Source organism: Kockovaella imperatae (assembly GCF_002102565.1).
Source record: "Kockovaella imperatae strain NRRL Y-17943 chromosome Unknown BD324scaffold_9, whole genome shotgun sequence".
NCBI lineage: Eukaryota > Fungi > Basidiomycota > Tremellomycetes > Tremellales > Cuniculitremaceae > Kockovaella > Kockovaella imperatae.
Genome location: NW_019028949.1, coordinates 604,524 through 625,747, shown reverse-complemented (window position 1 = coordinate 625,747; position 21,224 = coordinate 604,524). Strand labels below are relative to the sequence as shown.

Genomic DNA, 21,224 nt, shown 5'->3' with positions numbered 1-21,224 from the left:
CGACAGCCCGACTCTCTTTTTTTTTTTGTTGATCGTTTCCTTTTCCCCGTGGCTTTGGGGACGTATTCATTCAGTCTAGCACGCATTGGTTGTCAGCGCCAGAGTCCGCGCTTCACGACATGGGGAGAAGGGTTCGTTCTGCTGATAGGTGACAAGCTTCTGTTGCCGAGAGCCCAGCACTGAGGAGGCATTATGGACTCAACGTTTCAAAGGCCACGGGAGCCTCCACAGCCCCTTAAGCACCTCTTACAGAATTATACGACTTCTCATCCCCTTCGATCTCCTTCACCACTACCTGCATCCTCTCGAGTCGATCCAAAATTGACCCAGAGACTCCCACCGGCAGCATCGAATCCTTTATTTTGGACCATCCCCACATGGATAGCATTCGTGAGATTCGCCATAGCAAAAGGGATCTACGTGATATGGAGTCTGGTCATGCACTTTTTGAGGGGGCCAGTGAGGCGAAGCTGGGGCTACAGGATGACATTTGTAAGTCTGTTGTACGAGAGCAGAAGGTGACAGTGCTCAATCGTTGCAGATCACTTCATTCATGCGAAATGTCGCAGACTACACCAGTCTTGCGGACATCGTCCTCATTCGAAGGCTCATATCCTTGTCCTTCCTCATTCCCTTACCCGCAGATGCCGTTGTCACACCTATCACATTTCTGGTACCTAGGCACACAGGTCCTGATGTTGCAAGGGGTTTTCTCCGGCATGTTCGATCCCCTTCTTTCAAGGTCCATGCTGATGTTTATCGGCACATAGCGAGCTAGACTCTATAGAGAGTGGGAATCGAGAATTGTCTGGAGAATGGGTTGTCGGAACAGACGTCTGGAAACGTCTGAAAGCGGAGAAGAGGGCGAGAAAGATGGGAAGAGGAACTCTGCCTGGGAAGCGCTCGAACAGCTCTACTCCTTTGGCAGGTGGACAGCAATCAGACGACACGCCGACTGCTCCAGTTCCGGCGAGTATGGACATGGACAATGGTTCGGAGTATGGGAGTCGAGATCGGGGCAGTCCTTCGGAGAGAGTCATCTATTACATTCACGGGGGAGCATACTATGTCGGAAATGCGGCAACTCATCGACTGATCACCATTGGCGTGAGCAAAGCTTGCAATGCAAGAGTTTTTGGTGAGTCAAACCCCACGCCTTGTACAACTCACAGACAAGCCATCACCTATCGCCTCGCTCCTGAGAACGTGTTCCCGCTGCCACTTCATGATGTCCTGCATGGATATCTGCGCCTGCTCGCCCCTCCACTCTCGATCCCACCGGAAAATATCATCATTGCTGGAGACTCGGCAGGCGGAGGCATGAGTTTGGCTCTGTGCATGTATCTCCGGGATGAAGGGTACAAGATGCCATCTGGCTTGATCCTGATGAGCCCTTGGGTCGATTTGACGATGAGCTGCGGGAGCTGGGACGAGTGCTCGGCTTGGGACGTGGTACCGCGTCCGACGAGCGATGGTGAGGCTGCTTCAAGTTGGAGGGATACTGACAGCTGCAGACCATCTGAACCCCGTACTTTGCTATCTAGGCCAGAAGGGTGTGATCAATCATCTCACTCATCCATATGCTTCGCCTCTCTTTGGGGACCTCCATGACCTTCCACCAATGCTCATCCAAGCTGGAGACTCTGAAGTCCTGCGTGATGAAATCACGCTTCTGGCTCACAAGGCGACTCTAGCGGGCGTCGACGTCACGCATGAGTTGTACGAAGATATGGTCCATGTCTTTCAAATGTTCACGTTCTTACCCGCTGCCAAAGTCGCCATTAACAGTATTGGACGGTGGGTGAGGACGGTCTTACCGCGTATCGAAGACGAGAAATCTCGTAAAGCTGCTAAGGACGTCGGTGATGGTGTTGACGGGGAAACGGACAGTCCGGTTTCTAGGACAGTCAGAGAAAAGAGCAGTACGCTCAACAGAAGTGTTGGCCGATCGCATGGATTCAATCAGCCTCCTCCTCCTCGACTGGAGGAGCAGAGACGTCGCTCATCCGCTTTCAACTCGTTGCATCTGGTTGCTCGAGCACCCACCTCAGACCAACCTTCAGTGGACGTCGACTCCCTTCCAACATCTGGATCTCGTTCAGGATCACCAACACCAACCGGATCTCCTCTATTCCCGACTATCCCTGATCCATCCAGCTCCCACTTGCATACCACTCATGCGCCTCAGCTTCGGCGAGCACTGACCGCAGCGGCCATCACCTCCTCGGCCAATTCCTCACCTGCAAATTCTCCTCCCAGGCCGGGGCGGCTACGTCCTCGCAGACGAACACAAGGTGCTGGATCGCTCCACCTCTCGTCGCCGTCAACTTCTACGACGCCTTCGAATTCGTCAAATCCCGTCTCCCCCTCCCCATCAATACGGCCAAGACTCCGATCCCCTTCCTCTGCGTCTCAGCCTACCGCTCGTCATCGCAGTCAGAGTCACAGCGATATCTTTAGTCTGGTTGAGGGTTATGTAGAAGGAGGAGCTGCCAACGAGACCGTTGTCTATGCACCTGGAGGAGAGGTCCGAAGTGTGGGCGTACTGGGGGAGGATGAGGACGAAGAGGAATAGCAGCTATTCACTCGTTGTAGTGTTCTAGGCCAAGAGCGTCACGTTGCATGAGTGCGCATGAAAATTATACTAAGCTACATCTGCTACACCTAGTGACCAGGATCGTTCGGGTCCAGTAAACCTCCAATTACTCGTTGGAATGCCGGAGGCCAAGTACCCATCCCCATCTCAAACGGATTATGACTGTTCGGATCCATATGATCCGAAGGAGCACCACGGCCTTCTCCGGCATTCATCTCACCAGACCACCACGTGTCAAAGTCTGAAGTGAGTCCGGAAAGGCTGAAGAGACCATCTCCGTGTGGCATGCCAGATGTCTGAGGCATGAACTGAGGTTCGCGAAGTGCGACTGTCGGACTGTGATGCAGACCGTTGAAATTCATACTTTGAAAGCCGGAATCCACAGGGGGTGTGGTGAGTTCCAGCTGCATCCGTGATTCCAGTCGGCTGGCCAGCGTACTTCGCAGATTCGGTCTGGGCTGAGAAGTAGCTTGAAGGGCATTGATGTGTCCTTGGACAAGCAGGCGGTCTAATATCAGTCATGCTGGATAAATGGGGCTCTTACCTTCTGGCTGAGTCAACATCTTGAAATGATCGATGACGATGAAAGCCGCAAGCGTGATAAGCTGGAGGTCAGAGCACTGCCGCCGTACAAGCCGACTCACGACGAGGTCCCAATTCGACCATACGGCCATTCCCAACCGCTGGATACGAAGCGCTGCTCTGGCTGCCGACAAGAGATCATCCTCGTCCGAGGAAGCCTTTGAGTCTCCGGATCGGGCGCCATTCGTTACGGAATTATAGATGAACAGGACGAAAAGCTTGTGCAATTGATATTGCAAGAGCATGACATTGGCCTCACTAGGTCCTCGTTGCTGGAATTCTGCTTGTCAGCCATGCTGACGACGCAATGCTCACTCGAAGGCTTGTGATATTTCATTAGCCATGCATCGAGCTCATTCGCCCAGCCCTTTATTGATCGCAGATCGGAAGATGACGGACTCGCCGGCGGTCGCACACGAGTCGAGTCCACCAGTACAGTCTCCATGATGGTTCGGATGTGACGGCCTGAAAAGTGGGATAGGCCAACATGCATGATTGTGGTCAGATGTGTCCAAGCCTGCCGAGGCGTATCCGCTTCTGGTGTGATGTGTTCCAGGGAGGGGATTGGACAGAGCAGAGGCAGGACGGGATAAGCCATATTTAGAGAAGCGTGTTCGATATCGACCACCTGTTATAGTCAGCCTTAGCGATTCCAGATAACGCACTCTCAGGCCCTCATACAAGCCCCGCCACTCCTTCAGCTTTGCCTTGTCACACTTTGCAGCGCCGCTGAGGACGATTTGATACGCCATGCTGATCCAGATACCCGTCGTATTGACCCAAGCCTCGCTCAAAAGTCCCATGACGATGATGCCAAGTGCGTCCTGTAAATCCTGCGCATCACTGTACACGAATCCCGGATCCTTGGAAGGCACTGCCAGTTGAGCGATGGCATTCGCAGCGGATGCATGGTAGAAGGGAGATAATTCGGCGTATTCACCGAGTGGATGCTGGATCGATGCGGCGAATAGGACTGCCGCCAACAGTAGCGGTGTTGGGCGATCATTGAATATACGCTGCGTGGAGAAATGGAGGGCAGGCATGTGCTCGGCGAACCTAAGTTTCAGCTGTGAACCAAGGGACACACTCACGATAGCCATAAAGCCTCTACAATCGGGGTGTTCCAACCCCGATGGCGTTTATCGGCCTCCGAGCAATGCGAGATAAGTATGCCAAGGGCGGTCCAAAGGTCCGGCAATGGTCGGTCCTTCTCATTATCGTGGACGCCGTGCTCTCCATGAAATGGCCGTGGACTTGATACGGACGAGGAGACGGCCGGTTCCTGCTTGGTTCTGATACCCGCCGAGGGGTCAACCGATCGAGAGGACGGGAGAGCGGTGATACCAAGTTTCGTCTCGATGATGTGTAATCTGGTCAGGACGGATTGCTTGAATTCTTCGTCCTGAGTGACATTGTGATCGGATATGAACCAGTCTCCGGCGTCGATCCCCTAAATATAGCTGATGAGCCTTTGCCAAGAGAAGGACCAGGAGATCTATCGGCTCACATTCGCTCGAACTTTGAACAAGCATGGTGTCTTACTTTTTAGACATCGCTTGCACGGCGGATCTCCCTCCAGATCGCATTTCATCTAAAGGCGGTCGCGGTCAGAGCGGTTCCCGGTAGAGGCTGCACACCCGGTAGAGGCTGCACACACCTTTTGCTTTCGACAGTTGACTGCACGGTTCCGTCAGCTCAGAACACTTGGACAAGCGGGCGGAGAGACTCCACGGATGAGAAAATGGCGATAACTCACGGCATGCTCGTGCAGATTTCTGAGCTTTGATTGGAGCGTGTTCATCGTCTGGACTTGCTTGAGACAAGGTCCGTTTATGCGCTGTTGAGGAACTTGACATGGCTGAGCCAGTCGATGGGTCAGCATATGACATGGTGAATCAGTGAGTGGATAAATGATCGACGACGATACAACGACAGCACTAAGTATAGATGTCGTTCCCCATGTGGGGGGGGCATAGCATGAATTCTTTTTGATTCCGGCCGAGGCCTTATCCGTGACTATTTCTCTTTAAAAAAGTGGGTCCAAGCTCAAAGTGGCAGCTGGTTCACCTGCTGTCGTACGATTCCCGACATGGCTCCTCAGTCACTGCGATCTCAAAACATCCCTGATTTGCATGCGATAGAAACGAACATATGCTACACACCAAGAGCAACGACCTTAAACCAGCTCTGCAGTTTGAGTCGGCCCCTCGGTTTTCTCATTCCTGGTGACCTCGGGCTCGTAATTGCCGTCCAGGGCCAAAGCTCCCTTTCTTGAGATATCCTCGACCATGTCTTGTCCATCGAAGATGACTGCAGTCTCCTCGAGAGACATATTTCGGGTCTCTTTGAAGAAAAAGTAGACGACGATGACTTCGAACAGGATCCAAACGTCATACACAATGTAGTCTGAAAGAGATCACGAGTCAGGGCAATGATCCCGTGCGAGACATTCAATGATGACTCACATTTCCAGCCGATGTTTTGCAGCCCGACTGGATTCAGGTATTGGTTCAAGAAACCAGCAAGAGAGACACAAATGTTGTAAATGGCAAGACCTCGAGCCCGGATGGCGAGAGGGAGGATTTCGATGCAGTCTGTGGTTTCAGCGATGCTCGGAGTGTGGTGGACTTACAAACAACCTGTAATGGTGTCCAACCAATATTGAAAATAAAGTTGTAGATGAAGATGATAGCGAGGACTGTCTTTCCGGCAGCCTTGTTGGGGTTCCCGGCATCGTTGGAGATGTCATAAGTTGCCTCGCATCCGGTCCAGATCACAAAGCAGATGAACAATCCGATAGTCGACGTGAGCCATAAGGTTCGTCGAGCGAACATATTGACGATCATGGCCAATCCGATAGATGTGACGAGACTGAAAGCTTGCAGGATACCGTTGATCATGAGTTGTTGTCTAGAGTCGACGTAACCGATAGAAGTGAGGATCAGGGACAAATAGTAAGAAATTAATCCGTTTCCAGACCATTGGGAGAAGAATCCAATGGCAACAATGACGGCGGTTCGGGATCGGTTGGCAGAAGTCTTGACCAAAGTCAAGAAAGAGGTATTTTCAGCGATGAGTCGATCGAGCCGGATAGCTTCGTAGATCTCTGCGACCTCGAGCTCGACCAATGGGTCTGTGGGGTCACCGTTCGCATGATACGTGACGAGCACTTCGGTGGCCTCTGCAACACGGTCCTGCTCGATCAGCCATCGAGGTGATTCTGGAATGAACCAGACGAGCAGGATCTGGAAGACGGAAGCTGCTCCTTGGATGATTGAGGGGATTCGCCAAGCCCAGTCTGACGGAATTAGCGCAGCGCAGGCTAAATGAATCGCGACCCACTGTTTCCCATCGCGAATGTACCATAGGTTATCCAAGCAGCAGCGAAGGATCCCAGGTTCCATAACGAGTTGTAGACAGCGGTCAGAGGTCCTCGATGGGTCGGGAAAGCAGTCTCAAGAATGTAAATTGGAGCGGCAGTAATGTTAATTCCGAGACCAAATCCCTGAGCCGAATAAGCACAGACTGAGACCAAGATCTCACAATGATGAATCGAGCGGCAACGAACATGCCCATGTTGACTGCGGCTCCCTGAAGGGCGGTACCGACTGGGCAGCGGGTTAGCAAGAAGCTCCATCATGACTTAGCTTCAACTCACTGAGAATGATGACCGCGCCGACGATCATCCCAATCTTTCGGCCAAATCTGTCGCAGAACCAAGCTTCCACGGGAAAACTGACGATCTGACCGATTGGCTGGACACAGTTGAAGAATCCCAAGATGGATCCCGTCGGGTGATTAAAGTAATCTTGCCATGTCGTTAATGACCTGGAAAGGTTAGTTATCGGCGGTGGCGAATGACAAAAAGTATCACTCCACGGGGTACTCACTGAAGACCATTCATCATAGATCCATCATACCCAGTCGCATATGAACTGACTTGAGCCAGTAAGAGAATCAGATTCAGCTTGACAAGCCCGGCATTGGCTAGATAGCCGGTGTTTCGACCAGCGAGAAGCTCGTCGAGTCGTGAAGGCATGACGATGGTGTGAGAATACGAGATACGAGATGCAGGTGAAGATGAGCGCGGCTAATCGATTTCTCCATATATATTTTGAGACCCCTAGTTCAAAAGTTAACGGCAGCCGAAGAAAAAGACGAGAAGAAAATAGGCTGCTCAAGCGGGGCAAGTCAAATGGGAGACGCCGGTCATTTAACCGGATGAATATCGTAGTACGTCGTCGTCCATTATCGGACTTGGACCATGTACCTTGAATTCTACGCCCGGGTGTGGCTCAATCCGATCTTTTTGAACCACAGGTTCGAGCGGGGGCACAGATATGGCGTTTAAGGCCCCCGCGCTGTCATTCAGCTTCACTCGGACTATCCCGCGTTTTGGTTATCGATTCAAAGGAGACCGGACCGGTTCCGCTTATCTACCGAAAGCCCGGAGCCTTTCAGGCATGCATGCCGGAAATCTGATTTGATCTAGGACGTCCGAGCTCCCCTATTCAGAGGATGACAGAGACGGGACTCAAACGGTCGCCTGAGATGACACTGCTAGAACCACTGCATGCAAAAGAGCACGGGATAAGGAGTACAGACAAGAATGCGAAATGCCACTACCACTGCCACATTAGGCTGAAAGGTGCTTGTCGAACCACTAAAAGCTCAGCATACTGAGCTCGCCCCTGCTTCTGCTCACTCTTGTGATGGCCCCTGCAGAGTCTTTAGGATACCTCTGCTTTGTCTTGAAATCGACATAGGTAACTCCGAATCGCGGGATGTATCCCTCAGCCCATTCCCAATTGTCCATCTAGCAAAGATGAGCCAGGCACCACATCCATGTGCTTACCAAGGTCCAGCCAAAGTAGCTGCGAACATCTACACCGTCTTCTATAACGGCTTTGAGAAGATTGTCCAGGTAGTTGATATGATCTGCAGCATGAGCGAGAGATCGGAGAAGTACCTACATGCAGTCCTCTCAACGTCATTGCAGGCCTCCTCCCTCGTCATGAGATGTTCATCCTTGCACGCAAAGCCAGCTTCGGTGACTCTGATTTTGTCAATTTTGCCTGTGTTTTCGAGATGACGTACAAGATAGGCTTCTTGTACCGTCTGTACAGATACCCAAGGTGCTTCCTGAAACCCCAGGGACACGAAACGAGCCAGGGGCAAGCGCCTGGGTCCGTTAGGTGAGCTTAGCAAGCGCTGACTTACATGGGTCTCCCAAGCTCTCTCCTCGAGAGTTCTGGAAGAATAGCTCCGAATTGCCCAACGACACATCATCTCCACCACATTTGATGTAGTTTGTAGTGTCTAATCTGTCAGACGTATCGATGACCTATGAACTCACAAGTGTTGCATCCGTAAAAGTCGCTCGAGCCCTTCACCAAACACCATTCTTCAGGAGTGAATGTCGGCAAGCGATCTCCAAGCATTTCACGCATGATCTTCGATTCGTGTCCCAGGAATATTGGGTCTGCGAACCACCCAATCGCTGCTGCCATCTTGCGTTCGGCAGCTCGGTGTGCTGAGACTGTCAGCGGCTGCAGAGTCAGCCTCACTCACATGACTCGTCGTCTGACCATGGTTCAACCCAATCGCCGTTCAGGGTGATACTCAATTTCCCGCCCTGTTGAGGTCGGTAGTATTTATCGTACAGTTGATACGCATGAGCATGAGCCAGCATGAGGTTGTGCCCAACGCTGCAGAGGTCAGAGGACATTGAGGTACGGAGACTCACATCCAAGGTTCTGTTTCTGTATTTCCATCTGCACTGAATGGTCTCTTGCTGCTCCGTCCAGGTGCACAGTCACCATTGAACCAGCCGGGAATAGTCACGACGTATGGCTCGTTGATGGTGATCCTGGACGTCAGTTTGGGAAACGGATGGGGGACGCACCAGTTCTTGACACGATCTCCAAATGCTTCAAAGCAGACTTGAGCGTATCTCCTAAAATCCTGTACGATTTCATCCTTGTCTCTCCAACCCCCGTATCTGTCTTCCAGTGCTTGGGGGCAATCCCAATGGTACACTTGCCGGGTCAGTCAGATTGCAGCAATCAGCTCACAGGTGACGTAGGGTGTAATGCCTTCAGCGAGGAGCTCATTGATGAGGTTGTTGTAGTCTGAACGTATCAGAAGACGTTTTGACGTGTCTGACAACTCACACTGCAGCCCCAGTGGGTTTACGGGATCATCTCTCCCACCCTTCGGTATGATCCTAGGCCAGGACAACGAGAACCTGTATCCCTTCGCCTTGTATTGCTTCAAGATCCGGACATCGTCCTTGTATCGATGATACGAATCACAGGTCTGAGAAAATAGCTCAGCGATACAATATAGAGCTAGACCAGCTCACCTCGTTACTATTGGAGCCGTCCTGGACCTTGCTGGATTGAGCCGAAGCAAATCTGTCCCAGATGGATTCACCACGCCCATCCTCATCTACCGCTCCTTCGATCTGTTGGGCCGCTAGAGTAGCATGTCAGCTTTCGGCTGAGACCGATGTGAAGAGGAGGATGGAGTAGTTTCTTGTGCGCTGTGTCACGGGCCTGTTTTCTGGCCAAGAGACCGGACAAAGAGCAAAGACGAGTAGCAGAGCCGACAAGCCTAGAGACTAGAGGCAGGTCCTCAACGCCCACATACCAGTCGCGTATCCCCACATGAAATCCGCCGGTAGGCGATGACCGACGTGCCCGTTCAGATCCTCCATTGAGCGAGTCATGGTGAATATTAATGAGGAGACGAAGATGGAGACGGTCTCCTGTCTGAATAAATCATGCAAGATGCTGGACCGGTACAGATCACATCATCCACATTTGTCCCTTTCCGAGCTCACACAAGCACGATTCAGCCTCTACATTCGGGAGCATTGACGGTGCGGGCTTACAGAGCGTCAAGCCCAACAAATCTTGAAAATAGTTTTGATGAGAACCCGGTCAAGCTCCCGGAACCGGTAGGAGCTCCGGAACCTCATTTTCATTACCCCACCCTTCCCCCGATAATCGGAATGCGATTTAGGCGGCCCGCAAGTTGCCGTGGCGTATAATCCTAGGTTGCCCTTGGCTCATGTTCAGAAATTTAGGGCGCAGCACAGTGAAGATGATGGGCCTACCTACTCTCTGGCCCGGTAGTGTCCCGAGGACCTCCGTCTCCCGCATATATAGCTCCCAGAGGCCGCTAATCACTGCTCCCCTCAGATACCGTCCTCCTCCTTCACAATGCTCGGTTCTATATCCCTCTTTGCTCTACTGGCAACCTTTACGAGTGCCACAGCTATCCCCACGAAGAGATGGCCAGCACCATCTCCTGCATTGAGCCTGAATCAATGGGATCAGGCAATGTTCGACGTCTCCATGCAGATTGGCGATTGGTCCTGGGAGCCTTCGACCGGATGGATTGAGTCGGATGACGACAATGTGGGTACTTATTGCCTATGTGATGGGTTAGCTGATACCTTCGCCTCAGGGTCACACCAGCTCCCGGTTCACTTCTTGGTACGTTCCAGGACTGCTGCATCGTAATGCCACGGGAGATCTGGAGAACGCCATCTGGGCCATTGAGAATGTGTAAGTGAAGCAGTGCCACATTCTACTGACCACGACGTAGTATCTCTGTCCAATTCGACAATGCCGAGTGGATCGGTCAACCATGGTACTGGGATTATAAGCAGGCCAGCGATATCCCCGCTCCGAACAACCAGACCTACCCTGCTTCCATTTACGTGAGACGCCTTACAGTGGATCCAAATTGACACCTACAGAACACGTACGACCCCAACTGGGCTTTCTTCATCGGCTTGCAATTCGTCCAAATCGTGTCCGAATTCGAAGAGATGCTCCCCCCTACCCTTGTCGAATCCATGGTCAACTCGACTTACAAGGCCGCTCGAATGCTCATGACCCGTGTCGGGTACGATGGCGACAACCTGGTCACTGCGTACTCTAACCCGGCCATTGGACGAGCCATCGTTGTCGAATGGGTCGGAGACAGACTTAACGACGCCAACCTGACAGCTGCTGGAAATCAGTACGCTCAAGACATCTACGACTTGTTCACTGCAAATGGATACAACACTCTTGGAGAATACAACGTACCGAGTGAGTGCACCTCGGAGGACTCGTTTGACTGAGACACGATGAAAGCATACTATGGTATCGATGTTCTCGGACTTTGCTCTTGGATTCGATACGCTCCATCAGGTAGCAAGCTTCCAGGATATGGCCAATATATCCTTCAAAACCTTTGGGCCGACATCGCCGAGCACTACAACTAGTGAGTTGATCTGGGTTTGTACTTTGCTGATACCTCAGCAACCTCAAGAACATGGTCGGACCGTATGACCGAGTCTACCATCGAAACATGCTCATCGACGATTCGATCATCTCTCTCTTCTTCTGGCTCTTGATCGGTCGCGAGAACGCGCCCGTCGCTCCTATTGGAATGGAATCTACAACGTACGATTTGCGCGAAGGTGTTGCTTTCGCTTTGGTCGGTCAGACACTCCGAGACAATGTCAACGCTTCCACCGTCGCGCGACTGACGGAATACCCCACCGAAGACAGAGAGTTCACTCGCTACATTCGAGTCTCTCTTCACAATGATACCACCCGGGTCAATACCGCTTGGATCAACGAGAACGTCATGGCGGGTGGACAGCAGGCGAGTCGAGTCGTCTTTGTTCATCGGGACGACGGACTGACCGATCTAGGTCGCCGAAGAGGTTTCTCGAGGCAGTCAATTCACGCCAATGATCGCGCACTGGAAATCAGGGAACACAAGCATGGCCAGCCGTCCTTTCGTCTCCTTCTTCCAGCAGTACGACACAACGACCTCATACAACAACACGGTGACTGCCAACCATATCACCGTGTCCTATCCCAACACCACTCAATCCGGGACCGACATGTTCATGTTCCTCATCGGTGATATTCCCGCTCCATTCTACGCCGCAGGGGAGATTGTAAGTGAACTCTACGGTGAGACTCTCTGACGACCGTTAGATGCACGGATTCGACAACCTCCCCTGCCTATCCGTCAACATAACCAGCCAGGGTCTGAACGGAACAGTCGATTACGGTGATTACTGTGATTTCTCCATCCAAAGCAACTGCAGTGAGTCGAATGATCATCTATCATCTTGTTTTGCTGACATGACTCAGTGTACCCTGTCACCTACTACGTCGACCCTGACTTCAAGGGCACGCCCACAATGGAGTTTGACCTGACCTACACCTGCTAGGCGATATCGATGTTCAGATCGGGCGGGAAATCAAAAAAGGAGCATATAATGGTGCACATCTGAAGAAGAAGTCATATAATGTGAATGAATGCATAGATCCTGATCACGAAAGACGTTGCATGACCATTTGCCACGTTCATGGTGCCTAAAAGCAATTAAATATACCCCGATATTTTTGATCCATTTTATCCTAAAAAGTTGATTGACTCTCGGTCCACTTCGTTAAGACGTTTGACCTCAGTTCACTTTAGAACCCACGATGCCGCCCAAAAGCAAGCCAGCATCTGTCGAAGCTTCTTCTTCCAAAGTCCAAGCTCCTTTGCCTGATTCCTTTTCCCAAAAACAGGCGAAGAAAGCGGTCGACGCTCTTTTGGCCCACCATGAAAAAGTCGTCTCTGAACGAGAGGAGACTGAGCTCATCCCGAGGGAAGATCATATATGGCTGATAGTCAACACAAAGAGGGGGAACACCAAGCGCAAATTGATGCCGAAGAGAGTGTGCGTCCTTGGATCCAGCGCATTGGGTTTTGCTGACTAGTCCCATAGACAATTACCTCACCCACCCCTGCCTCCCCCACCTATCACTGCCGTTGGACTCATTGTCAAACCACCTCAGCGGACATACAAAGATCTGCTCGTCTCTCCGGAACACAACATCAGGTTCATCAACAGAGTGGTGGATACCGACAAGCTGAGAGGTAAATGGAAGCCGTTCGAAGCGAGACGTAATTTGGCAAAGGAGAATGATCTCTGGTTGGCCGATGAGAGGATCGTCCCTAGTCTTCCGAAACTGTTGGGCAAAACCTTCTTCGATGCCAAAAAGTGGGTCCAACATGTATATCAGTGCTGACGGTCCAGAGTCCCCATCCCGGTCAACCTCAAGCGGAAAGATCTGAAAGCGGAGCTTGGTAGAGCCATCAGTTCGACTTATTTCCACCCCTCCACAGGAACATCACAGTGAGTTGTGGAAAACAGGCTCAGAAACTCATCATCTAACAGCTCTGTGCGCATTGCTACGCCGCCAAGCTCTACTTCTGCCCAGACACTGGAGAACTTTCTAGCCGCTCTTCCCGTTGTCATAGGACTCATTGAGGATGGTTGGGACAACGTTCTGTCTGTCGGTATCAAGACATCATCGTCCATCCTTCTGCCAGTCTGGAACAGCCCACTTGCCGACAGATTCAAGGGAAAGACAACGGAGGAGAATGAGACGCCAGAACCAGCTGTCAAGTCGGAGAAGAAGCGTAAAATAGATGCTGGAGAAAGCTCTACGAAAAAGGCGAAAGCAGATCCGCTAGTCGCAGCTGCCTCGAAGCCAGTGAAAACCACCGAGACTTCGTCGAAGGCGGACAAGATCGTCAAGAAGGCTGGGAAGAAGTCTAGCAGTGTCGGCACCGGAGGAACTGGCAAGAAGGCAAAGACGGCGATTTTGGGAAATGCCTAGGGTCCGGGACTTTCTGATGGTATGACGATGATCTCATGACATGCAATTTGGTGCTTTCCTGTCTATCGCCTAAGTTTTCTTTTGCCGAGTCGCCCTCCGCCTCCATTCTCCATCTTGCGCTTCATCTCCTCGCGTCGTTTCTCAACTTCTTCCTCTTCTTCTCGTTCTCGTTCTTTCTTACTCTTCTGTGAGGCTTTCGGCGGGGGATCAGGAGCGTTTTGCCCCAAGCTCTCTGGCACTTTTACATCGGCGGGTGCTTCTCTGGCGGCCTCGTCCTCTTCATCCGAATCCATGACGTTGTTATCTTGTAGCGTAGGCGACGGCACGGGAGCAGATTCCGCTGGAGGATCGAGATTTGGGCGTTGAGTAGAAGGCGGAGGTTGAGTCTCCTCCACCTTTTCATGGTCATCCCCACCTGATTTGTAGTCCTGCGTCTCCTCTTCCAGTTCCTCGCGAGTACTGTGCGGGGATGCCTTGGGCGACAGTGTGTGTTCCATTTCTTGTTCTGGATGTGTCGCGGAGGGACCAGCTTGAGCATTCAACTTGTCTGCGACCGTCTCATCCTGTAGAATCATTGCTATGGCCAATGATGGCGTCGAACTCGGTGACACGCTGATACTGTTGTCCTTGCCGATCATCCTTGCCAATGGCAGGACGAGATGCTGACCGATCAGACTGAGACATCTGCGGAGCTCTAGCTCGCTGCGTATGTTGGCCCTCTTCATAGTTAAATGCGCAAGACTGACCTGAGAAAGAAAGACCATTCAAAGTCCCCATCTTGTATCGAGAACACCTTATCCTGGAACTTCAGCACCCCAACCTCTCTCAGCGCTCACATAGAAATGATGTGTCCCAGCCTTCAACTTGTTATCCTGCCATCGCTCTGACATGATCCCACCCAGTTCCGTCAACGTGTCATCCACTCGAGCCATAATGTTGAAGCTGCCAATTTGACTCTCTGAGCGTTTCTGGGACGACTGAGATAGCTCATTCAGGCGCGCAGAGATAGCCTCGCCCGTCACAGACTCAAAGTAGACTTGTTCTAGGTTCGTAGCCTACACACTAGGGCTCAGCAACGACCACTTGCTTAGACTTACGAGGACAACATACCCGGCTCGTTCAGGATGAGAAGCGTACTTGAACAACCAGGCTTGACCGTCAATCTCTTTGCTCAGCCATGGCACGTCTCGCAGAACCCTGTCATGCTTCTGATAGAATCAACATCGATCAAGAGCCTCGACTCACGTCTTGAAAGGAGGACATTGCGCTCTGCGCATGATCAATGTTATTAACGCCAAGTCATCGATATCACACATAAGTCGATCCGTATCTCGGACGCATCACGTGACTCCGAACCGAAATCCCGGTTTCCTGTCGCCGAGGGCTTTCAACAGCGCATCGACTTATCATTCCTCAGCAGATCAATAATACGAGTTTGATCTCCAGCGATGGCTTTCGACGTCGTGAGCCCGGAGGCCATGTCCACAGAGCAGATGGTGGATCTCAATAATTCTCCTCCATTGAAACCGGCGGACAATCCGTCCTCCGACCCGCTCTCATCCATTTCCTCCCTCGCCGACTTCATCGATGCCCATACCGACGATACGGCTAGTATGATCAATGAGCTCATGAATCCATTCACATCTCTTGAAGAGTTGGAAAAAGCTCTTGGATCTCTGTCGACTCGTCTATCCCTTCTCAGCTCAGACACGTCTTCGGCGCTCGAGCAATCTATTCACGACATCTCACGAACAGTCCCGAGATTAACATACGATCTTCAATTCATGAGGGAGTCGGCTACGACCCTGCAAACATCTCTCTCAATCGTACAATCACAAGTAGCTCGTCAAAGACTAAGTGACGACGAGGGCGATGAGACACACAAATCCCTGGAAAAGCTCGCCCATCTCGACAAGCTGAAAACACGGATGGAATCTGCTCGAGGCATCTTGCGCGAAGCTGAAAGCTGGTCGACACTGGAAGGTGAAATAACCGAATTCTTCGGTAGCGAGTCCTGGAATAAAGCTGGAACGAGATTGGCAGAGGCTTCAAAGAGCATGGTGGTGTTCCAGAGTACGCCTGGAGAATATGAGAGCCGTCGCACGTTGCTTGTGTCATTACAAAACGAGCTGGAAGGAAAGCTGGCGACTGCGCTGAATGGCTCGATCGAAAGGGGGGATGTGGAGGCAAGCGCAAAGTTGAGGGAGGTGTTCGAACTTATCGAGCGGGGAGTCGAGTACCAGAACTACTACTTTGTCGCCAAACGGAAAAAAGTCGTTGATGAATGGACAGAAGCGACTTCAACCACGACGACATTTTCTTCATTCCTGTCCAAATGGTACGCGAGTCTGTTGGCGACCATTCATACGGAGAAGACCCAGATCCCACTCATCTTTTCAACTCCGCCTGATAAAGTCTTGACGGCCTTCCTTCTGTCCTCATTGAATCACCTCTCGCCGAGTTTCGAGTCCCGTTTATCAAGTCTGGCTGATCAAAATGGACTGGATACCCTACCGGAATTGATACGATGCTATAAGGCTACTGAAGACTTCGTCACGTCGGCGCGTGGCATCTTGCAGCCTGCCTCATCTGCTTCTCTCGGTCCCAGAACCCACACCACTGTGTTGCAGGAGACGCCGAGGCGGCCTTCTCCGACTCTGTCAAGGAAGATATCATCGCGATCAGCCACAGTCTCATCTGAAGACCCGTTAGTTGTTCCGACAGAATGGGAGGCTGCATTATACGATCCCTATCTGGACTTCCAGACCGCTTATGGTACCTTGGAGAAACGTCATCTATCTCTCCTGTCACCGAAGGCTGCTTCGACATCTGCCAGAGCTTTGACAGATCAGACGAACACAATGTTCAGCATACTCGGCGAAGCGACGAGTCGGTGCGTGGCATTCACTCATGGGTACGGAGCTGTTGGTCTGGTCAAAGCCATGGGCGAGGTTTTGGAGAGATTCATGGACGATATTCAGCTCGACCCTTCAGGTACCGGTCAAACAACCGATGAGCTCGACTTTGAGGGTCTGGATTACTCCACCAAAGACTGGGAAGGCTTTCAGCATGGTTTGCATATCCTTGCGGTATGTCGTGATTTGCGAGCCAAGCTGGACACGCAGGAAGGCAAGATCCACGACATGTTGCTCCTTTGCGATTCGCAACCCGATTCGGCAGCTCGAGCGTTGCTCAGACAATCGACGTTAAACTCAATCGAATACGCAAGTCTGACGGCTGATCTACCGTTGGATCCGCCTGCCGTTCAACTCAAGACTGCTCGTCAGGCCCTGAGGTCATTCACTCGTCGAACTCAATCCTTCATCCAATCCATCATCCTCGCCCCGCTTAAAAGCCTTCTGGCCACTTATCCGACTCTACCGGAGTGGTCAGCGCCAGACAAGGTCCCTCAAAGGGGGGATCTACCGGTCCCAACCTTCTCCTTAGGTCCTACAGAGACCATAGCCCGGGTCAGCGAGGGTTTACTGAATCTCTTGCGGGTATTCGAAGTGTACGCTGCGGACGATGCACTAGGGTTCAGTATCGAAACCTTGCCCTTTGTCGACTCCGAATCTACCGGCGATCTAAACGCCGAAGTGGTCTTATCAACTTGGGTCTCATCCCTCTCAATCTCCCTATTGGCACATTTGACGGGGACCATCTTGCCCGGCATCAGGAATCTATCCACGTCGGGATCTGCTCAGCTGGCGAGTGATCTAGGATACTTGAGCAATGCCGTGAGAGCCTTGGACGTGGAATGGGAGGATCTGGAGAAATGGAGGGAGAAGATTGAGCCGAAGGAGAAGGAGGCGTCGTCACTATCATGATGACCCTCTGCCCAAAGCACTCTACACACACCGCTAGATGGTCACTGGCGTTGTATTCATATGACGCATCTCATCATGATATATACAATGAGAGCCAAAAATTAGGCGATTCATCGGTTACTGGATTGTTACCCGAAAGTTGCAGTATCACCACTTTTTTTTGGGCAAGGACCGGGAAAATGAATGGGGGCGAGAAAGGGAGAAAAGGGGGGGGGGGGGGGGGGAGGGGGGGGGGGAGGGGTATGGAATGCTTTTCATTCATTCGCCTTGTCCTACTATACAATCCTTGCTCACTCCAATTGATACATGGCCATCTCTCCTAGATCTATCATCGTGTCGAGCTAGACTCTGTCTGTCGGTCATTTCACGTATCATTGCCGACCCCGTTACCCAATATCCGGCATTCAACACTCTTCCGGTTTAGCGGGCGGGAATCCCGGTCGAACCGATTTCACGCACCTTCTCTCGCCTCGCCTCTCTCGCTGATCTTCCCCATCTTGTTGTTCCATTCCGTCGGTCCATCAGCCGACCCTTGCCCCTGCTACCTCCCCCGAGTCACTCCCTTCGCCCACACGACCATGTCGAACAGTCGTCCTGCCCCATACATGGTGGCATTATCCGGATGGCCGGAGCCGGTTTACATTGCCGGACCACCATTAGGTTCATCTCGTAGTGGCACGCCCGGTCCATCTTCAGGCGGTGGAGAATACAGAGAAGGCGTCTCCAGAGTAGACATCGAACATCATGCTGGTAAGGGGGAATCTTCCCTACTCCCGTTCCATCTTCGAGCAAGACCTGAAGCTTGGCCCCCGGCAGAGAGCATTTTTTCAAAAACTTGCATGTACAATAACGACCCGAACAAGGAATGTCTGGTTCCAGATCATCCTAATCACATTGCCAAATATGCTCAACAACGCTCAAGTGTTATTGGGACGCCGACAAGAGCCGAATCACCAGCACAGTTCCCAACATCTTCTGCTCGCAGTACACCACATCCATCTCCACCTGGATCTCGACGAGGATCACCAAAACCCCAACATCTTCACATGCCCCACAACTCCTCCCCTTTGACCGTGTCATTACAGGACGAATCGAGCAGTCATTCATCAGCACAGTGTAACAAATCTTTCAGCGATCCAAGATACGCTCCTCATGCAGCTGTCCTGACCAATCGTCCCGCACTCGAGCTGGCGCCGAGTTGGGCATCATCTTCCGTTCACTCCGGCCCTCATCACCAGCCTTCCGTGCACCCACACAGCACAGGTGTCGGTGTCAGAGTCCCTGCGGGGCAAAGAGGCACAGGTATCCTAGTCATGCGTGCGGTGCCCGACGTCTACCCAGCCCCATCAGTCCCGGGCATAGCAGGCATGGCAGCGGAAATGTCCCGGACAGCGTCCTCTGGATCGAGGCGTAAGTCTAGGGCGGACTCTGGGAGAAATCCCGCACTAGAGGTAGCGACAGAGGTGTACCCACGAGATCCAGATTCCGCCATTTTGTGGAGTTCAGCCAGTCGTAAAAGTTCAATGGCATCAATATCAGTCAAGCAGCAGTTGGGAGCAGCAGGTGAAGGAGGCATGGAGTTGGACGAGTCCTGAGCGTGCACGCATGTATACATCTAAATGGATTCTACCTGCCTGGGGAACGTCGGCGGTGATTCGCCTTTTTCAACTCACAATCTCCGGCGTCGTCTGACACCAGCCCAAATACTCAGACCAAGAGCAACGGTGCAGCCAAGAGCCGAGATCTTGAATGCTGTCCCGTAGCATTGTTCGCCGACCAAACCTGTGCGGTGTCAAACGGGCGGCTTTGAAGACACATACAATCATGTCTTCCAACTTCGCCAGCAGCCTTTACGACCAGCCTTCTGAGCTCGCTGATGGTCCCCGAGACGCCGGTTGGCAGCCCAATGCGTCCGACCTAGTGATGAGTGGGAGAAGTGACGTCTGACTCACGGTATTCGAATCGTAAACACGTCCAAAGACCACATTGAATACGTTGCCTCCGATGACAGGCGCCACACAGATCCAGCCGTAATTCTGTGGTGGTGTCAAAAATGCAATCTGACGATCATCATACCTGGCTGAAATGGCCTGAAAAAAGTCAGCACAGAATGCCTCGCGCTGCTCACCCATTCCGAACCATTCGAGGACGAGCATCGGCACGACGTTGAATAGACTGCCATACGCCAATCCTAAGAGGGTAGAGACTATCCACAGGTTACTGACGACCGTCGTGTTCAATGCAGACAATTGGGAGATGATGAAGAGTCCGGCGACGACTGGAAGAAACCATATCTTATGAACTCAGCATGCCATCCATACGTATTTGCTCACCCTCTCCATGCCAAATCTCGTCTTGCAGAAATCGGAATAGATGCCTGACGTCAGTCACAACTTTGTTCTTGGCTCACCTCCAATGATGCGACCCATACAATTCCAGATACTGACGGTTGCCACTTGCTTCGCCTGCCATGCGCTGACGACGCGAGGGTCATAGTCCACCTTGCCCTCTCGCGTAAGGGCAAGAGCCACAGAACCAACATTGTTGATATACATCAATCCGGTACCGCACAGCAAGGCGAGGATCACGCCAATGATCCAAAAGTCCGAGGTGAAAAGCAGTTCGAAAGGCGTGTATGAATGTCCAGCTCGTAGAGGAGCTTTGCCATCTTCTGGCTCAGCATGACGATGGCGTGGACGGGGTGAGCGTGATCTCGAGAGCTCGACCGAGGTGTTTCTTGAAACATATCCCTCTCCCTCTTCCAAAGCTGAAACCGGCTCGTATCCGTTCGCTGTTGCTGGTGGTACAGCACGGACGATGAAGCTACCCAGAAAAATGGGAATACCGGTACCGAAGCTCAGCAGGAGCAGAAGGCCACCAGCGTCTCCACCGAAGATGACGTGACCAAGGGTACTGAATGCGAAGGCGCTGAGACCAAAGCCTGCCAGAACCAAGCCTGAAGCGGTGGCTCGAGTTTGATCAGAGAAAGATTTGGCAGCTGCGTTGACCGCTGCTGATAGACCGCCTGCTCCTCCTGATCCTGAGAGGAACATTGCGAATGCCAGTCCGAGGAGGCCTATCGTGGTGGGATGATGGGAGGAGTCTGGACGTATGGGTAAGGCACCGGAATAGAATGAGTGGACGAGGAAGTAGCCTGTGAAGATGACTATACTGCTGCACAGAAGCGGCCTTTGGCCGGTGAGCTCTCAACGCATCTGTCCACTTGCATTTGCTGTCCCCTCGAATCAACAAATTTCCCCCACCTTACTGTTAGATTCCGAGCGCTTATTGCCACTTACAAAGGCCCCGTAAGATACATTCCGAAATTTCCAGCAACACCGATCAGATTGATCTCTGTGGAAGACAGATCAAGCTTGCTCGCAAGTTGTGGCGCGTATGCTGCATCGTGTCAGGCGTTATCTCCGGATCCGAACCTACCAGAGTAGACCTGGAGGACGATGAGCGAGCTGAGCATTATGAGTAGGAGTTTGATGTACGCACATAATTGGAGCCACTGGGAGACACCAA

General features: G+C 52.0%; 10 protein-coding genes across 10 annotated transcripts; 5 read left to right on the top strand and 5 right to left on the bottom strand.

Annotated features, from left to right (window-relative positions):
- The first annotated feature begins 40 nt into the window (after positions 1-40).
- BD324DRAFT_630214 (Alpha/Beta hydrolase protein) lies at positions 41-2,652 on the top strand. The gene is made up of 5 exons (XM_022016308.1): positions 41-492; positions 542-717; positions 771-1,138; positions 1,178-1,474; positions 1,515-2,652. Exons 1-5 carry the CDS (start codon positions 193-195, stop codon positions 2,573-2,575), a joined length of 2,202 nt encoding a protein of 733 aa, XP_021870241.1. The 5' UTR covers positions 41-192; the 3' UTR covers positions 2,576-2,652.
- On the bottom strand, positions 2,653-5,126 carry BD324DRAFT_657055 (hypothetical protein). The gene is made up of 9 exons (XM_022018856.1): positions 4,935-5,126; positions 4,836-4,855; positions 4,686-4,769; positions 4,270-4,628; positions 3,844-4,234; positions 3,494-3,806; positions 3,241-3,458; positions 3,141-3,201; positions 2,653-3,104 (listed from the first exon to the last, which is right to left on the bottom strand). Exons 1-9 carry the CDS (start codon positions 5,065-5,067, stop codon positions 2,665-2,667), a joined length of 2,019 nt encoding a protein of 672 aa, XP_021870240.1. The 5' UTR covers positions 5,068-5,126; the 3' UTR covers positions 2,653-2,664.
- Positions 5,127-5,297: 171 nt separating this feature from the next.
- Positions 5,298-7,312, bottom strand: BD324DRAFT_630210 (putative sugar transporter). Its single transcript, XM_022016307.1, has 7 exons — positions 7,069-7,312; positions 6,837-7,006; positions 6,722-6,786; positions 6,521-6,683; positions 5,811-6,476; positions 5,644-5,772; positions 5,298-5,584 (listed from the first exon to the last, which is right to left on the bottom strand). Exons 1-7 carry the CDS (start codon positions 7,215-7,217, stop codon positions 5,355-5,357), a joined length of 1,572 nt encoding a protein of 523 aa, XP_021870239.1. The 5' UTR covers positions 7,218-7,312; the 3' UTR covers positions 5,298-5,354.
- A 393-nt stretch (positions 7,313-7,705) lies between these two features.
- On the bottom strand, positions 7,706-10,090 carry BD324DRAFT_630206 (glycoside hydrolase family 1 protein). The gene is made up of 14 exons (XM_022016306.1): positions 9,830-10,090; positions 9,543-9,655; positions 9,352-9,496; positions 9,253-9,309; positions 9,084-9,216; positions 8,925-9,047; positions 8,750-8,886; positions 8,535-8,711; positions 8,399-8,497; positions 8,276-8,360; positions 8,152-8,234; positions 8,034-8,116; positions 7,884-7,994; positions 7,706-7,841 (listed from the first exon to the last, which is right to left on the bottom strand). The coding sequence occupies exons 1-14, from the start codon at positions 9,906-9,908 to the stop codon at positions 7,815-7,817; spliced, it is 1,452 nt and encodes a 483-aa protein (XP_021870238.1). The 5' UTR covers positions 9,909-10,090; the 3' UTR covers positions 7,706-7,814.
- A 314-nt stretch (positions 10,091-10,404) lies between these two features.
- Positions 10,405-12,425, top strand: BD324DRAFT_657052 (hypothetical protein; the record flags this gene model as incomplete). Its single annotated transcript, XM_022018855.1, has 9 exons — positions 10,405-10,602; positions 10,652-10,752; positions 10,793-10,907; positions 10,947-11,283; positions 11,329-11,458; positions 11,497-11,845; positions 11,895-12,146; positions 12,187-12,298; positions 12,346-12,425. 9 exons carry the CDS (start codon positions 10,405-10,407, stop codon positions 12,423-12,425), a joined length of 1,674 nt encoding a protein of 557 aa, XP_021870237.1.
- Positions 12,426-12,654: 229 nt separating this feature from the next.
- BD324DRAFT_630200 (ribosomal protein L1p/L10e family-domain-containing protein) lies at positions 12,655-13,916 on the top strand. The gene is made up of 4 exons (XM_022016305.1): positions 12,655-12,923; positions 12,972-13,247; positions 13,284-13,382; positions 13,425-13,916. The coding sequence occupies exons 1-4, from the start codon at positions 12,685-12,687 to the stop codon at positions 13,867-13,869; spliced, it is 1,059 nt and encodes a 352-aa protein (XP_021870236.1). The 5' UTR covers positions 12,655-12,684; the 3' UTR covers positions 13,870-13,916.
- Positions 13,917-15,156, bottom strand: BD324DRAFT_630196 (hypothetical protein). Its single transcript, XM_022016304.1, has 5 exons — positions 15,115-15,156; positions 14,967-15,077; positions 14,706-14,924; positions 14,616-14,668; positions 13,917-14,571 (listed from the first exon to the last, which is right to left on the bottom strand). Exons 1-5 carry the CDS (start codon positions 15,130-15,132, stop codon positions 13,932-13,934), a joined length of 1,041 nt encoding a protein of 346 aa, XP_021870235.1. The 5' UTR covers positions 15,133-15,156; the 3' UTR covers positions 13,917-13,931.
- A 111-nt stretch (positions 15,157-15,267) lies between these two features.
- On the top strand, positions 15,268-17,897 carry BD324DRAFT_630187 (oligomeric Golgi complex subunit 7). The gene has a single exon (XM_022016303.1). The coding sequence runs from the start codon at positions 15,318-15,320 to the stop codon at positions 17,694-17,696; it is 2,379 nt and encodes a 792-aa protein (XP_021870234.1). The 5' UTR covers positions 15,268-15,317; the 3' UTR covers positions 17,697-17,897.
- Positions 17,898-18,274: 377 nt separating this feature from the next.
- On the top strand, positions 18,275-19,291 carry BD324DRAFT_652008 (hypothetical protein; the record flags this gene model as incomplete). The annotated part of the gene is made up of 1 exon (XM_022018424.1): positions 18,275-19,291. One exon carries the CDS (start codon positions 18,275-18,277, stop codon positions 19,289-19,291), a length of 1,017 nt encoding a protein of 338 aa, XP_021870233.1.
- A 74-nt stretch (positions 19,292-19,365) lies between these two features.
- BD324DRAFT_581495 (major facilitator superfamily domain-containing protein) lies at positions 19,366-21,096 on the bottom strand (the record flags this gene model as incomplete). The annotated part of the gene is made up of 9 exons (XM_022013508.1): positions 19,366-19,478; positions 19,511-19,613; positions 19,649-19,732; positions 19,773-19,786; positions 19,825-19,990; positions 20,030-20,073; positions 20,107-20,899; positions 20,920-20,959; positions 20,996-21,096. Coding segments are annotated over 9 exons (1,458 nt in total), but the record flags the coding sequence as incomplete, so codon positions are not given.
- Between the last annotated feature and the right edge of the window lie 128 nt (positions 21,097-21,224).

Excerpts from the sequence above, each read along its gene's own strand:
- BD324DRAFT_630210 (XM_022016307.1), bottom strand. The coding sequence starts at position 7,217 with ATGCCTTCACGACTCGACGAGCTTCTCGCTGGTCGAAACACCGGCTAT. Across the intron at positions 6,787-6,836 it reads CGGCGCGGTCATCATTCTCA|TCGGTACCGCCCTTCAGGGA; the intron begins GTGAGTTGAAGC and ends CCCGCTGCCCAG. Across the intron at positions 6,684-6,721 it reads TTGCCGCTCGATTCATCATT|GGATTTGGTCTCGGAATTAA; the intron begins GTGAGATCTTGG and ends TATTCGGCTCAG.
- BD324DRAFT_630214 (XM_022016308.1), top strand. The coding sequence starts at position 193 with ATGGACTCAACGTTTCAAAGGCCACGGGAGCCTCCACAGCCCCTTAAG. Across the intron at positions 493-541 it reads GGGGCTACAGGATGACATTT|ATCACTTCATTCATGCGAAA; the intron begins GTAAGTCTGTTG and ends CAATCGTTGCAG. Across the intron at positions 1,139-1,177 it reads TTGCAATGCAAGAGTTTTTG|CCATCACCTATCGCCTCGCT; the intron begins GTGAGTCAAACC and ends CTCACAGACAAG.
- BD324DRAFT_630196 (XM_022016304.1), bottom strand. Across the intron at positions 14,925-14,966 it reads GAGCCGGGTATGTTGTCCTC|GCTACGAACCTAGAACAAGT; the intron begins GTAAGTCTAAGC and ends CCTAGTGTGTAG. Across the intron at positions 14,669-14,705 it reads CTGGGACACATCATTTCTAT|GATAAGGTGTTCTCGATACA; the intron begins GTGAGCGCTGAG and ends CTGAAGTTCCAG.
- BD324DRAFT_657055 (XM_022018856.1), bottom strand. The coding sequence starts at position 5,067 with ATGTCATATGCTGACCCATCGACTGGCTCAGCCATGTCAAGTTCCTCA. Across the intron at positions 4,856-4,934 it reads GAAATCTGCACGAGCATGCC|TCAACTGTCGAAAGCAAAAG; the intron begins GTGAGTTATCGC and ends GGAACCGTGCAG. Across the intron at positions 4,629-4,685 it reads TGTTCAAAGTTCGAGCGAAT|GGGATCGACGCCGGAGACTG; the intron begins GTGAGCCGATAG and ends AGCTATATTTAG.
- BD324DRAFT_630200 (XM_022016305.1), top strand. The coding sequence starts at position 12,685 with ATGCCGCCCAAAAGCAAGCCAGCATCTGTCGAAGCTTCTTCTTCCAAA. Across the intron at positions 12,924-12,971 it reads AAATTGATGCCGAAGAGAGT|ACAATTACCTCACCCACCCC; the intron begins GTGCGTCCTTGG and ends CTAGTCCCATAG. Across the intron at positions 13,383-13,424 it reads CCCTCCACAGGAACATCACA|CTCTGTGCGCATTGCTACGC; the intron begins GTGAGTTGTGGA and ends ATCATCTAACAG.
- BD324DRAFT_630206 (XM_022016306.1), bottom strand. The coding sequence starts at position 9,908 with ATGACTCGCTCAATGGAGGATCTGAACGGGCACGTCGGTCATCGCCTA. Across the intron at positions 8,361-8,398 it reads AGAGAGCTTGGGAGACCCAT|GCGCTTGCCCCTGGCTCGTT; the intron begins GTAAGTCAGCGC and ends TAACGGACCCAG. Across the intron at positions 8,117-8,151 it reads TGACGTTGAGAGGACTGCAT|ATCATATCAACTACCTGGAC; the intron begins GTAGGTACTTCT and ends CTCATGCTGCAG.
- BD324DRAFT_630187 (XM_022016303.1), top strand. The coding sequence starts at position 15,318 with ATGGCTTTCGACGTCGTGAGCCCGGAGGCCATGTCCACAGAGCAGATG.